The 14,115-nt window shown below is 39.8% G+C and overlaps 2 protein-coding genes across 2 annotated transcripts; both read left to right on the forward strand.

The window, feature by feature from the left end:
- Positions 1-6,637: 6,637 nt before the first annotated feature.
- Positions 6,638-7,628, forward strand: LOC4803312 (uncharacterized). The gene is made up of 3 exons (XM_001360039.4): positions 6,638-6,827; positions 6,904-7,361; positions 7,417-7,628. The coding sequence occupies exons 1-3, from the start codon at positions 6,690-6,692 to the stop codon at positions 7,511-7,513; spliced, it is 693 nt and encodes a 230-aa protein (XP_001360076.2). The 5' UTR covers positions 6,638-6,689; the 3' UTR covers positions 7,514-7,628.
- A 1,832-nt stretch (positions 7,629-9,460) lies between these two features.
- On the forward strand, positions 9,461-10,540 carry LOC4803313 (uncharacterized). The gene is made up of 3 exons (XM_033385959.1): positions 9,461-9,702; positions 9,772-10,220; positions 10,296-10,540. Exons 1-3 carry the CDS (start codon positions 9,562-9,564, stop codon positions 10,378-10,380), a joined length of 675 nt encoding a protein of 224 aa, XP_033241850.1. The 5' UTR covers positions 9,461-9,561; the 3' UTR covers positions 10,381-10,540.
- The last annotated feature ends 3,575 nt before the right edge of the window (positions 10,541-14,115 follow it).

Raw genomic sequence — 14,115 nt, forward strand, 5'->3', positions numbered from 1 at the left:
GTAAAGACTCTAATTTAATAGCATACTTTTGAGCGGATACAGCAGCACTAGCCGTTTCAGAGCATACTTTTGGGAGACGCATATTATATATCTATTAGTGTGGCATACTTTTGGGGAGCGCTGCAAAAACTTTTTTATTTTCCACAGCCAATTCTTATACTTAACAGAACACTGTCACTTTTAACAGGAACTTACCACTCTAACATTTTTCTTTTGGGCGGAACCTATGAAATATCAAAGAATGTGGCATACTTTTGTGGTGTCGCTGCACAACTTCTCTTTTATTTTCCCCAGCCAATTCTTATACTTAACAGAACACTGCCACTTTGAACAGAAACTTAACATTACAGAAAGACTTTCTATTTTTAATATAATTTTTATTTCCAGCAAACTTAAATGCATTTAACCCAAAGCCTTGACACACACACACTTAGAGGCTCGAACAAGACTGTTTAAATATATATTATATGAATAATAACTAAAACATATTTTACTTATTGCCGAAACAATAACAATAATAAACTGTATAAACGGAAATCTAGCGGTTAAGGCTTGTGTAAAAACGAAAAGAAAAACTAAAAACACCCATTAGGTATATCGAGTGAACCATTTTTAGGCGGGCAGCAACCCTTGCATTCCCCGAAAAGCACTTGCTAGGTTGTAACCCTGTACATAGCGGGAGGTGAGGACCGCCAGGACCTACTCCTGCACAGCCATCGAAATGTATAGCCCATAGCCATAAACCCTCTAGCGTCATGAAGCGAAAAATGTTAAATTTTCTTAAATGAGCACAATGCAATGTATCCTATAAAACGTAGTCTATACATATACATATACATACCATACCATATAGCTTAGAATCGAAAGCCTACCTACCCCGCCCCCTCTAAATCGGATAGCACCCCCCCTAGCTTAGAATAAGCTTCTTTCAGCCATCTCTGCCATCAAATACGATATGCAATAATTGCTTTAGATCAAGTTCAAGTCGTTGTGATTTTCGGAAATCCCTAAAACATATATATAAAGCGTATAGAACCCCAGTAAACAAAACAAAAAAAAAAACAACTATGTAAATGCAGTAGCACAATCATCCAAAGCGAGTGACAAGCAAAAAAACACAAAAAAAAGCTTAAACAGGTCTTAAAAACACACACATACATTCGAGTAGGCGATACTTATACCTTTCTTCAAAAAATCAGATGGAAAATCGAGTTTCAATAGCTTAAATATGGCTATGGTTTTTTTGATTTTTGATTGATTTTCTGTTTTTCAGTTGAATTTTACATATCAAAGATCGTATTTATGTAATATAGCACACCTGGTTTCTAATACTATCAATATCAGTACAAACAAATAGATACAACCTTTTAGCCATCAGAAGCGAAAGTTTTTTCTCCATCAAAAGCCTGTACATACGGATAAGACACACACATTTTGCCGTAGCTCTTCCAAAATAAAAACCAAAAAATATTAAGCTAAAAATGTTACAAAATAAAAATTATAACTAGAATTTTTAAGTTAGGAAATCAATTGAATGAAATTTAATTGTACATAAATTGTTTTCCTGTTTTATTTCCCACAAACAAAAAGAAACCCTTTGGACAGCATATCAAAGCCCATGACTCTACCATAAGGATTTAAATAATTTTCTACCGCTTAGACTTTATATGAAAGGAGGATCTCTTTTCAATTTCGTATGCAAAAGAGTGGTAAAAAAAAAGTAAAAACGATTTAATCGAATTTATAATGTTTAATGGCAGTTAATCGAAGTAAAAACAGCAAACATCTACATATAAATATCAATTAAATTAACTAAAATGATTAGCAATTAATTAAATGCCCCCGAAAAATAGTTAGTTTATAAATTTTTTATGTACAACCAATTTAACAATTAGTTTCACCTTTTTCTATAAGCCAATATGGATAAATAATTAAAAGAAATGACCGAAACAAAAAAAAAACTGAATCAAATTATGGAAATACCAAAAAAAATGAGTGTGGTTTTTTTTTCCTTTGGCTGGAGGCACCCTGTGTGTGTGCGTGGCGGAAATTAATTGCGGCTGCCGCAAAGTAGGCAACAGAAAAGCGTAGAAATGCAAGAACCAATTAGCATACTCTCCGGCGCTGCTGCCGACAGAGGCGGGGCTGTGGCTGTGATATGTGACGCATTGCCTACATTGAGCAGGAATTAACAAGCAGCAGCAGGCGTATCATAGAGAGGAGCTGCAGAAAAGAAAAACGAAAGCAGCAGGCACCAGGCAGCATCTTAAGTACTGGCTAAACGAGGAAGAAGCTGGAGTACTGCTTCCTAGGCTGGGTTCGCCAAAAGCCACTTTTACAACATTTCCAAGTGGCTAGAATTCCAAGGGGCCTAGAATAGTCATAGATATTCTAGATATGGAATCTGATAGATATTAATCAGGGATCTCCAGCATTTTGGCACAGAAAACACTCCTTAAAGCAGAGGATTGCTCTCTACAGTGTTCAATTCTTTCACTTTCGTTCAGCATCTTTCCAAAACGGGCAAAAGCCACCACTCATTGGATGCACCTGAGCTCCTTCCCCGTTTAGCCAGTACTCAAAGTAGCAGTACCCCTACAGAGAGGCAGAGCGAGACGGTGAGAGTGAAAGGCAGCTCAGAGGCGAAGGCGTAAATCTGCAGCAAATTAAATATGCGCGCGTGTGTGTCGGAACGGAGAAGGGGATGGGGGACGGGGGTGGAGCCGCAGCGGCAGGAGGGGGGGACTAGTGCGGGGTGCTACTGCGTTTGTTTTGGCGCTTGTGCATGCAGTTAATGTGCTTATTTTAAAATTTAAATTGGCTTGCGCAGTGCGCCCTTGAGTAGGAGCCCTTCACAGTAGAAGGGAGGCGGCGGTGGTGGGGGGAGGGGAGAAAGCAGTCATCATTTACATATGTGTGGCGGGGTAGGGGGTGTGTGTGTGTTTGCGTTGAGGCTCCAACCAAGATTCACTTAAATAGAAAGTTTGCATTGCGCTTTTTCGTCGTCCTTTTTTGCAGCTACAAAGTATATTATATGGCAAGGTAAGGGCGGTACGGCGCTTAACGTAGATTAGTTTATATTTGTGACTCGCTTTTTCCCCTCTTTCATTCTTTTTTGCTGTTATAATGCAACTGAAACCGTTTATGGCTGCCAGTCTGCTTGTCAGTGCTTGGCACTGCTTTACCTACACTTTAATGTACCTTGTTCTGCTCCTACGTCTTGGACTTGTTCCGCTCTTGCTTCTCCTCCTTCTTGCACTTGCTCTACTCTCGCTTCTCCGCCTTCCTGCTTTTATTTCGCTCCCGCTACACCTCCTTCTTGCACTGATTCCGCCCTGCCTTCTGCTTCTTCTTGCACTGATTCCGCTCTCGCTTCTCCTCCTTCTTGGCATTATTCCGCTCTTCCTCCTCCTCCTTCTAGCACTTTGTCCGCTCTCGCTTCTCCGCCTTCTTGCCTTTACTCCCCTCTCACTCCTCCTCCTTCTGGCAAGCTGCTTCCTCTCTCGCTCTTACGTTTTTCTTTAGTTTTGCATAAGGCTCTAGCTGTAATTAACAGTTACTTGCAGTGAGACCATAGCTTGCGGCAGTCAGAGAGAGAGAGAGCGAGAGCGTGCAAAGCTAGTGTTCGAGTTTGTGTATGTGTGAGTGTGTGGGAGTGTGCCACGGATATGTTTGCATTAAGATAAACAACTTAATTATTTTCGCAGTGTGAATGTGGCTGCACTTTTGCTGCGGTTAAAAAAGGGAGTAAAAGACAGCGGCGGAGAGAGCTTGCAAGCGGCAGAGTGGTGGAAAGAGCTTGCCAGCGGGAGAGCTGCGGAGTGCGAGCGGAGAGAGCGCCGCTCAAGCATGTTTGCTGTTAATGAAAGAAGATTCAAAGCTCTCCTCGAGCTAATTAAATAAAATGAAGATAGTGCGTGCCGCGTGTAAGGAGACTTGTAATAAATGCGATCAATTAGAGCTTCAACAGAGTGAAGGCCAAAGGAATAGCGAAAGTGAAGCTGAAGTACAGTAAAAGCTCTATTAAAAGAACCCAAGGGAAAAATCTGGGTCCATATAGCAAGAAAACATTAATCACTAAGGAATAAATTACCAGACAACAGAAATTTCCACAATCTTTTCTATAAATAAAAAGATTATAGAGTGCCAGACAAGAATGATATCACTGAAAAATATACCGCACAAGTCGCAGCTCTTGCTTGCCCCACACAAAGGCCACGCAATTGATTTAAATTCCTTTCAATTTGTTCCACAAACATTACCCACAATCATACAAATTTCTGATACAAATAAAAAGTTTTCCATTTTCTAAAAATAAATTAAGAGAATTCAGCGAAGCATAAAATAAAACTTATAATTTCCAAGAAAACTGACCTCGACAAGACGCTGGAAAACAAGCAGAACCAAGGTTGACTTTGAAAATCCACTTAAAGACACTCAAGGCGCTCATTATTTATTTATTATTTTAAACGAGAAATTAATTGCAAACAAATTAAGTCAAGGAAATGCATTTAAAGCGAGATTTAAATAATAAATAAATAGATAATAAATTATCTAGATAGATAATATTTTCGTGAAAATATACAATTTTACGGCAAAATAATGATCTAAAATGTTTTATTATTATATATAATATAATGTAATATAATATAATATAATATTTATTTATTTTATATATTAATATGTATAATATATTCCGCCATGGCATACGCAGAATTGCTTATAGAGGCGGCCACTTAATTGATATTGTTTTCAAAACATATTCTAAATATATCATAAAGAGCCAAACCAAATAAAAATACCTCACTTATGGAAATCGGTAATCGGTGTAAAATCTCAACCAGATCGTATAATTATTATAGCCAGAATGAAGAAAACAATTTCATTCTTTCTCGCTCTGTCTCTCTCTGACACACAGGTTTCATGGTCGGTTTTGCCAATTGCAAAATATGAGTTCAAGGATCTCAGAACCCATACTCTTTGTCGTGTCGTTTAATATTAGCGGCGTCTGCCGGAGGAGAGCCATACTGACTAAGTATCGGGTATAAATGTAGAGTTGCGGTCTCCGCAGCAACTCACAACGTTCCCCCTCGTTTTAGTTAAATAGATGGCGCACCCTGTATATACATATAATATTATATTTTATTATTTATCCACAACTAGTTCTGTTTTTACACAGTATTTTTTTACACGGGTTTTTAGGAACCAGTCTACAAATAAAAATCTAAAAAAAGGATTCGGTGTAGTAATATTTTATATATATTATTATATTATTATAAATTCTAAGGGGAACACCCAATTATATTCTATTCCTTGTCAATTTGTCGCATAAATCTACCGTGTAAAAACACAATTAGGTGCAATATTATATTATATATATAATTATTTTATTATAAATTACAAATGGAACACCCAATTATTTTCTATTCCTTGTCAATCTGTCGCATTAAAGAAAACCTAAACTCTTTACTGCCATAGAGACACGAAGCTAATTAGTTGTTGAGCTGTGCACAGTTCTGGCACCATTTTGTGTTAATCAAAAGTTTACGGGGTCACACTCTCCACCTGCAGAAAACCCCCTGCTGCAAAAACATTCTACTGCACCGAAAACAATTCGAAAAGTTGTGCTTGGCAGAGGAGCGTTTTGTCATTCATTACAAAATTTTCACACATGCCCCAATTAAATTATTTAGACACACACACACACCTGCACCTACACCTACACATATCGCTACACGACAGAGAGAACTCGAAATAGTTTTAATTAAATAATAGATACACCCTTGTAGTAGCAAAAACTCTTCTTTTTTGGCAAAAGTTTGGCGAGCAAGGGAAACGAAACGAAACGACTCCCAAGACAAAAGCCTATGGCCGAATAACGGTAAATGTGTGTCAACTGTACCTGGAAAAGTGTCAGCAAAAGTTCTCGCTCTCTCTCTCTCTCTCTGCACGAAAGAGCTTGTAAGACATTTAAAATTAATGCGATATAGAGGTGTTTGAGAGCTTACAAGACACGAGCCTGAAGACAAGTCGAAGACATGAAGACGTTAACATAATCGTCTCCCCTGAGAGGTGCTTTTCAACACTGTTTAAAGAAGTTTCAACTTTAAAGTTTTAGTACAGAAGGCTCCCGAAAGTGGGTCATTGAAAACTACTGCACTACGCGTGGTTTAGACCAAGATTTGAGGTCCAATCTGTGTTGCAAAAGTACCCCTAATGAGACATGGCGAGACCTATGCTCTTGAATTGTTTGCCAATCACTCGAGGGGTCTTATCACAAAAAAAAGAAAGATATCGCAGTCACAAGTTACACAATTATCAGATCAGTGGGCAGGCTAATTGCGGGCCACACTTTCCACACTGATGGACTCAACGGACAATCACATGTCACTCATACAAAGTGCCATAATTCCAAGAAATAACAAGACAGAACGATTAAGCTAATGCTAGCAAATATTTAGAGAGCAGGTTAAGAGAAGAGCTACTATTCTAAATGATCTTTGCAGTCTGGACATTATCCAACACAGGTGACTCATGGTTTATCATCGTTGAACTGGAGAGCTTTAAGATATCACGGTTTGATTGATTACCGACTGACGTCGTGCGCATGACAATCCTCGTTGGGTTTATGACTGGTCGCCACCTCAGTCGCTGATCTGAGGCCGAGTTACAAACAACATATACGCATAATGTTGCCCAAAAGTCAAGTTTTGGGTGTGGTCTGCCTTCTGCTGGTCGTACTGCTGGGGGATCACACCGCAGTAGCTCAAAATGATGTTGTAAAGGCCTGTAATTTGAGCACAAGTATTGCCTTGGATTTGGATAAGGTGAGGGAGAGATGGTGCCGCAGGATCCATACATACTCGTATAACACCCAAGACAATCCCGAATATCCTTCTGTAGTTTGCTGGCATTTGGTGGGAGGTTGCCCGTCTGCCATCCACCACTTATTTCTGCACTGAAGTGAATATTACCGTCTTGGATAAGCCCAAAGATAATGTTTTAATCGCCACGACCTATGGCGTATCGCCGGACTATCCGTGGGTCAATCAAACGATGAACGCCACCCTGACAGTGGCGAACTTTACAGAGGAACAAGATGGCTACAATTTTACGTACTGGAATCCACCCAACTACTCGCCGTACACCTTGTTCAAGGTGCTGAATACCGATTACACGGACTTTGCCTTCATCTGCGGCTACACCAATGCCACGGATAATGGGACATCGTTTGGTTTGGTCCTCACCCGAGATCGTACACCCAGCACCGATACATTGAACCAACTCGAGGGCAATGCGTCAGCCAATTTTCCCTTCAACTTCCTAAACGGCAGCATGTCCGCGATCACTCAGGGCGCAACGTATGTATTCGGATCGATCCATTATATCTTATGGTCATAGTTTTGTTTTTTCCAGTTGCTATGCCCCCAGCAGTGCCAATCCCCTGACGATGATCTCCGTTTTCCTGTTGGCTGTGACTGGACTTTTGTGTCTACTGGAGGCTCGTCATTAAATCTTATTTGAATTGTGGGTTTGTTCAAGTGAAAAGCTAGTAGATTATAAGTGATTGAAGCGTTGTTCAACACTTTTCGGGCAATAAAGAACAGCAGAGGGAGTGTGTGATTTCGAATTTTATGTTTTTTTTTCAATTAAACCCAAACCTTTTTTTACTCACATTTCATTAGTTTTATTGGCCTTAACCAACACTTTTCAAAAAGTTAAGAGCATTACTCAACACTGGAGAATATTGATCAACTCTGATTCACACTAAGAACTGATCGAAATGAATGCTAACAGCGCTACTCAACACTGAAAAACATTAATCAACACTTAAGAGAATTAATCAACACTGAACCACAATTAAATCTGTTAAAGGCACCTTCAAAGAGCGCTACTTAACATTGATCAAAACTTATCAGAACTGTAGAGCATTACTCAAAACTGATCGAAGATACAGCTTATATAGCACTAGTCGACACTGATCAAAACTGATCAAAACTGATCAACACTGAAGAGCATTAATCAACTCTGATTCACACTTAAAATTGATTGAAAAGGCTTCTAAAAACGCTACTCAACACTGAAACACATTAATCAACACTGAAAAGAATCAACACTAATCCAAAATTAAAACTGATCAAAGCGACTGCAAAGAGCCTTACCTAACATAGATCAAAACTACCCTTTCGGAGGGTACTCGCATTATCAACTATCGAAGCGTCCTTGAGCTGTTTTAGCATCCACACTCAGGGGAATATAGTCATATCTACTGTCTAGCTCTTTAGTTTCGATACAATTTATGTGTACTACTTATTTAAGTACCATATCCGCTTCGATCAATCGCTGAGGGTATCAAAGGCTTCGTCGCGCAGTAGCTTCCTTTCTTTCCCGTCTTGTTTTCTGTACTTTCTGCACACTCTGATTGCCATTTATCAGAGGCAACAACAGAATAGTGTCATTATCTGCTACGGGGTTTTTGCGTTTCCGATTTCTTGTTTTATTTTTTATTTTTAATGTCGCCAAATCTGAGTCATGGTCTGAGACAATCACATGTGCGATGCTCTTGGGAGAGACACCAAGGGATGGGCTCGTAGATCGTCAAAAGATTTAGATACAACGTGTGCGACTGCAATTAAATACAGGTCGGGGTTTTATGTCAGGCTATCTATTGATAAGAAATATTTATACACTTTTTATGAAGGATGAGTAATGGCAAAAGTCATAGAAAGAACAGGGGAAAAAACTATGAATTTTTAAAAGAATTGAAGGTAAATTTTTACAAAGTTTCTTCAGGTTTTAAAAGAAAATAAGCCAGTAATCTTAGGTAATTTGTAATATGTGGAATCCTGCGGGAAAAAAAACCTGTAGGCTCTACTTTTTTTTAGATATAAAATAATATGCCTTACAGTCATGAAAAATATAGTGAAATAAATATATATCTTTATTGTATAATCGTATATTTCATGCCGTTTTTCCTGGCATATATGAAGGCCTGATTTGCAAATGTAAACAACAATAATAGATAGAAAGAAAAAAGAAACCGTAAAGATAGTCGCTGTTTATAATGGGAAAGTTAACGGGTTCAGTGCGGGCAAACGAATTTGTTGAATCAATTAGGCAATGGATCTATTTCGGTACAAGTTCATAATTTCCTGGAAAATCGTGTGGCCATGTCAATGAGCTTTACGTCTAGGGAATTTTTCAACAGGTAGCGCCCCCGAAAAGAACATGGAAAATCAGTAACAAACACAAAACTGATAGCTCCCTAAGCCTTAAGAGATTACTCATGCCTCGGTCTGGGCCATGATAACGGACATCAGATGTACGTAAATCGGTGACTGAATACACCCTGTATATCTGTATCTGTAACTGTATCGGTATCTGTGTGTTTCTAGGTGCAGACGTTCGATAATGGGACAAAAGATACACATGGCTATAAAAGCAAGTTCTGTGCGGAATCCGAGCTCAGTTGAACGACGCACTTGCAGCGAAAACGAACGGAGTAGAACCGGGAAAGAAGTACGAGATACCAGTGAAAGTAGTGAGAAAGAGAGAAAGATCATGTGCAAAAGTGTTATGATTTGTATGGCCGTCGTGGCGGCGGTCCTTGTGTCGTCGTCTGTGGTGCAGGGACAGACTGTTCCAGCCTCTCCCGCCTCGTGCAGCAGTATTGCCAGCAGTTTGAGTTTCAACGACTCGGCTGTAAGTGAAAAGACACTCCTCGCCCCCTTGCCCACCCAAAGCTAATGCCTGTTCCTTTTCCATCATTAGTTGGCGGGTCAGTGGTTCGAGGTTGCCCGCAATCCTGCGGCCGATGTGTCCTGCATCCAAGTAAATGTGGACTTGTGGGAAAACAAAAATGTTCTGGTCAATGTCAGCCACTCGAGCAGCCAGCCCTCGCTCTACATGGATGTGAGCGAGAAGGCCAACATTACGCTGGTGGCCAGCGCTGAAGGTGTCCCCTCGACGGCCGGCTACAATGTGACCTTCCAGAAGAACGGCGTGAACGAGGCGGGCGTCTACATCAAGCTGTTGTCCTTCAACTACACCTATCTAGTGGGTTGCGGCTATACCGATGCCAGCAATGTCAGCACTAGCTATGGCTTTATCCTGGCGCGCAGCAATTACACGGCGGCAGACATCGCGACGGCCAATAACAATGCCTCTCTGTATTACAGCAACTTCCAGAATGGCACCTATGGCAATGTCACGCAAGTTGGGTGAGTCCGCCCCCCCCTACCCTGCCCCAAGATCCTGCCAAAGATCAGTTCTAATCCTTCTTTTTCCCCCCTTAGATGCTATGCCAGTTCTGCCAGTCAGACGCTGCCCATGATTGCTGGCTTTGTGGCTTTGGCCATGGCTCTGATCTTCAAGGCCTAAACAGCTCCAAATCAAATGTAGATTTCACAGAAAAATAACACACAAAAAAGAAAGCCCTTGCCTAAGTTATGACGTCAGCTGTTTTATTTAGTTTTTAGTTTAATTTAAAAACTTCCTTCAATAAAAGACCGAACCGAAGAGCGCTCCACCCAACCCAACACACGCACACCCGCACACACACACAATCTGTAGCTCGATAAAGAATGATGAGAAGCTCCCTCCAATCAGTGCTAAAAACTTGTAGCTCCACAAAATACCCGATAAGATATGGCCCAAAAGACACACAAAAAAAATAGATAACAAAAATTTATGATGACTCTTCGGAGGTACACATTCCACAGATACATTGTCGTATCGTATCTTCCTTTTTATGTGTTGCCAATTTTGTGTACAAGCCAGGTCGCATATCAATCATCGTCTAGCAAAGGTTTCCTGCCAACTGCCAACTGCCAACTGCCAGCTGATTAGCCATTGCGATTCGATTTCTGTTTCGTTTAATTACTGCCTCGCTGGCTTATCTATAGCTATACTTTTTACACCCTAATTAGGGCCATTATGTGATTAGGAAACCAGTTCAAGTGGTTTACAAGCCTCGGTAGCCGCACTTTTAGGGAAAGAAACTTGATTGAATTTGCGGTAGGACAGAGTAGAAAATTCTATGATTAAAAACTTATAGCTGATTAGATTAGAAGCAGTAGGAGACTGGACAGAGGAGACTGGCCTTGGCCTCTGCTTAGAAAAATCTACTCCAACTATTCCTAAAATCTCCTGTCACCTGCCTGATCTACCAGTCACTTAATTGTCATGACTGGAGTTGTTTTTTTTGGGGTGGGGGGGGGGGGGGGGGGGGTGGGTTGACAACTCACTCAACATACTCGGACTGCTTTCTGTGATTTGTTTAGTCCTCTCCCCCACTCGCCTCAAGACTCTCCTCAAATCAGATACAAAATCCCTCTGCCACTCTGCTTATACACTTATCGGGGCTTTCAGCTTGGGAGCTGTTGGTGATTTCATGTTTATTTATTCTGCCTTCAACCCAATCAACCCACACATTCGCCCGTAGATATACAATATACAATAAACCGATGCAAACAAAACCCACACTTATGCAAACAGAAGGCCACTAAATCACTGAACGCTCTGGCATTTACACCCAAGGAAGGAGCTCTGTTTTTGTTCCTCTCACCCGATGGATTCTTTTGTTGCTGCTTGACCCGCGGCTTCTTCTGTCGTCCTCCTCCAACCTCCGCCTCCTTCCGGCTGGTAGCTTCTCCACCCTCTACTGTCTTCGGTTTATTTGTTGGCACAATTTGGTTACATTGTTTGCTTACAATCTTCTTCATTGTTTGCCCGAGTGTTGGTTGCTCGGTGTTGGATGCTCCGTCCTGCTGTTGTTGTTCTTGAAATCAAGTTTACATCGATTAAGTAGCTGTAAAATCTGTTGCCCAAGAATAACACAAAAGAACGCCCCCTTCCACTACTTGACACAAAAGTATCTGATGGATACACAAGGTAAGCCCCCCCACAAGAAGATGTTGTCATAACTTAGGGGAAAATCAACTAAAAGATGCAAAAGTTTGTAGAGAGTGAAAGTTATCTTTGGATCGATAGCATATCGATATTGAACTGATACAACATCGATCGACAATCTATAAAATAGTACATTTTTTAGCGATATCATATATAGATAATGAATCGATATTAAATCTATAATATATTGATAAGTTATCTTTGCTTCACTTTAATATAAATAAATGTATTGATTACAAATCGATTCCTAATTTAAACTAAATCGATAAAAAAATCTATAAAATAGTGAATTTGAAGCGGTACCATATATAAATAATAAATCGATAGTAAATCTATAATTAGCCGATAACGTGGCGATTATTTATGGATAACATTTAGTTTATTTTCTATGTAATTTCGATGATGTATCAATTATATTTCGATTATTTTTCGATTTAATTTCCATTATTAATCGATCGACTATTTTATCGATAACAATTCCATAATATGTCGATCTTTTAACGATAATATTTCAATAATATGTCGATCATTTATATAGAAAATATCGATAGCTTATCTAAAATATAACGATTAATCCAAATGAAAATCGTTAAGACATACACACAATTTTTTAATCGATCCTTTATCGATAATATGTCTACTATTTATATACAAAATATGGCTAGCTTATCGATAATATATTGATTAATAAACAACACAATCGTTAAGAACTATATAGATTGACAAATAATAGGTAATCCGGTATATCTTAATCATTGAGGACAATAACATATTTATAGACCTATTTTATAGATAATTTATCGATTTTAAATTAAACAAACTTCGGTATTGCTTGTCTACAGCTTTTACACATATAATCGATTGAAAAACGATAATCTATAAACTTTTATTCAAGGAAGTATTGGCATATAAAGTCGCACAACTTTGAATATTTTCTGCAAAAGATAAGAAAATGTTTTTTAAATCTTTTTTTTTTTTTTTTGCTAAGGAGGGAGTTTATCTCTTGGAGTGGTTTCCCTGTTGATAGATTTTTCTTCAAAATCGAAAATCTCTCCCGCAGATATTCTCCTAGCGCCTCCCAAGAAAATTCTCTAACCCTAAACCTCTACCTCTACTTTTAAACCGGATTTCAATGTACTTTCATCTATTATAATTGCCTCCTTGAATTGTCCCACACATAAATCCTCTAATAACCATAAAAATTTGGGATAAATTCCACCCAAAAGACTACCCATCAGGTACTATGAATATCTTACACCACTCGATCTCCGGTGGAGGACATGCCTGTAATGCCACAAGCAGAAACCCATCCACACACACAGCCAATAATTATACACTCACAAGTAGCTAATCATCAAACGAGCCATCCATCGGAGAAGGGCCAGAGGAATCAGAAGCAAAACCCAAACCCAAGGAACCAAAACTCCGACCGCAACAAAGTCCAAGAGGCCAGAGATAGAGCGGGAGAGAGAGAGTTGGGGATTTTGGTCAAATGCCAGACAAACAAAGGACGCCTCCAATCAATGCTAATAGCAATCGTCCTACAGAATCCTCCTCTACAATGTGGGGTACTCAAAGTGCTTAGAAAACCAAAAGCCACAGATATAGATAGATGGAGGAAGCAGAGTTACAGGGATAGGGAAAGAGACAGAGACAGAGACAGGAGAAGAGAGAGAGAGAGAGAGAGAAACAGGACTGAAGGTGGGAGACAAAACTATTAATTAATTTGCCAGTCACTGCAGGGCAGCCAATCGACACGACACACCGCATGCCGTTGACATTTCAGTCAAAAGCAAAACCAATACAATTCCCCACCACCCCCCACCGAACCTCCTCCGCCCCCTGGAGGAGACTAGGGAGTGGCTAATGAATTGCCAAATGGATTGAGAGTGAGAGACAAGTTTTTATACCGTGAAAATTTGCTTAGACATTCATTTCATTTCAACTTCACTTCAAAAATGGTAGATTTGTTATAGTTTGGGGGGTGGAGAGAGGAAGAGAGGGGGTAGAACGAGTGGGGTGTGTGGGGATTATAGGGTGGAGGGCCCTCAGATGTTATCATATAAATTGAAATCTTAGACAAGTTCCTCTGGCACTCCATGGCACTCGACAAGTCAAGTGCCAGGGCTCGAGAGCTACTCATTTACACTGAGAGAAAGCCCTCTTTATACCCCGATAAGTCTATGCTTTTGATTGAAACCGTCT

The sequence above is a fragment of the Drosophila pseudoobscura genome, chromosome 2 (assembly GCF_009870125.1).
Source record: "Drosophila pseudoobscura strain MV-25-SWS-2005 chromosome 2, UCI_Dpse_MV25, whole genome shotgun sequence".
NCBI classification, from domain to species: domain Eukaryota; kingdom Metazoa; phylum Arthropoda; class Insecta; order Diptera; family Drosophilidae; genus Drosophila; species Drosophila pseudoobscura.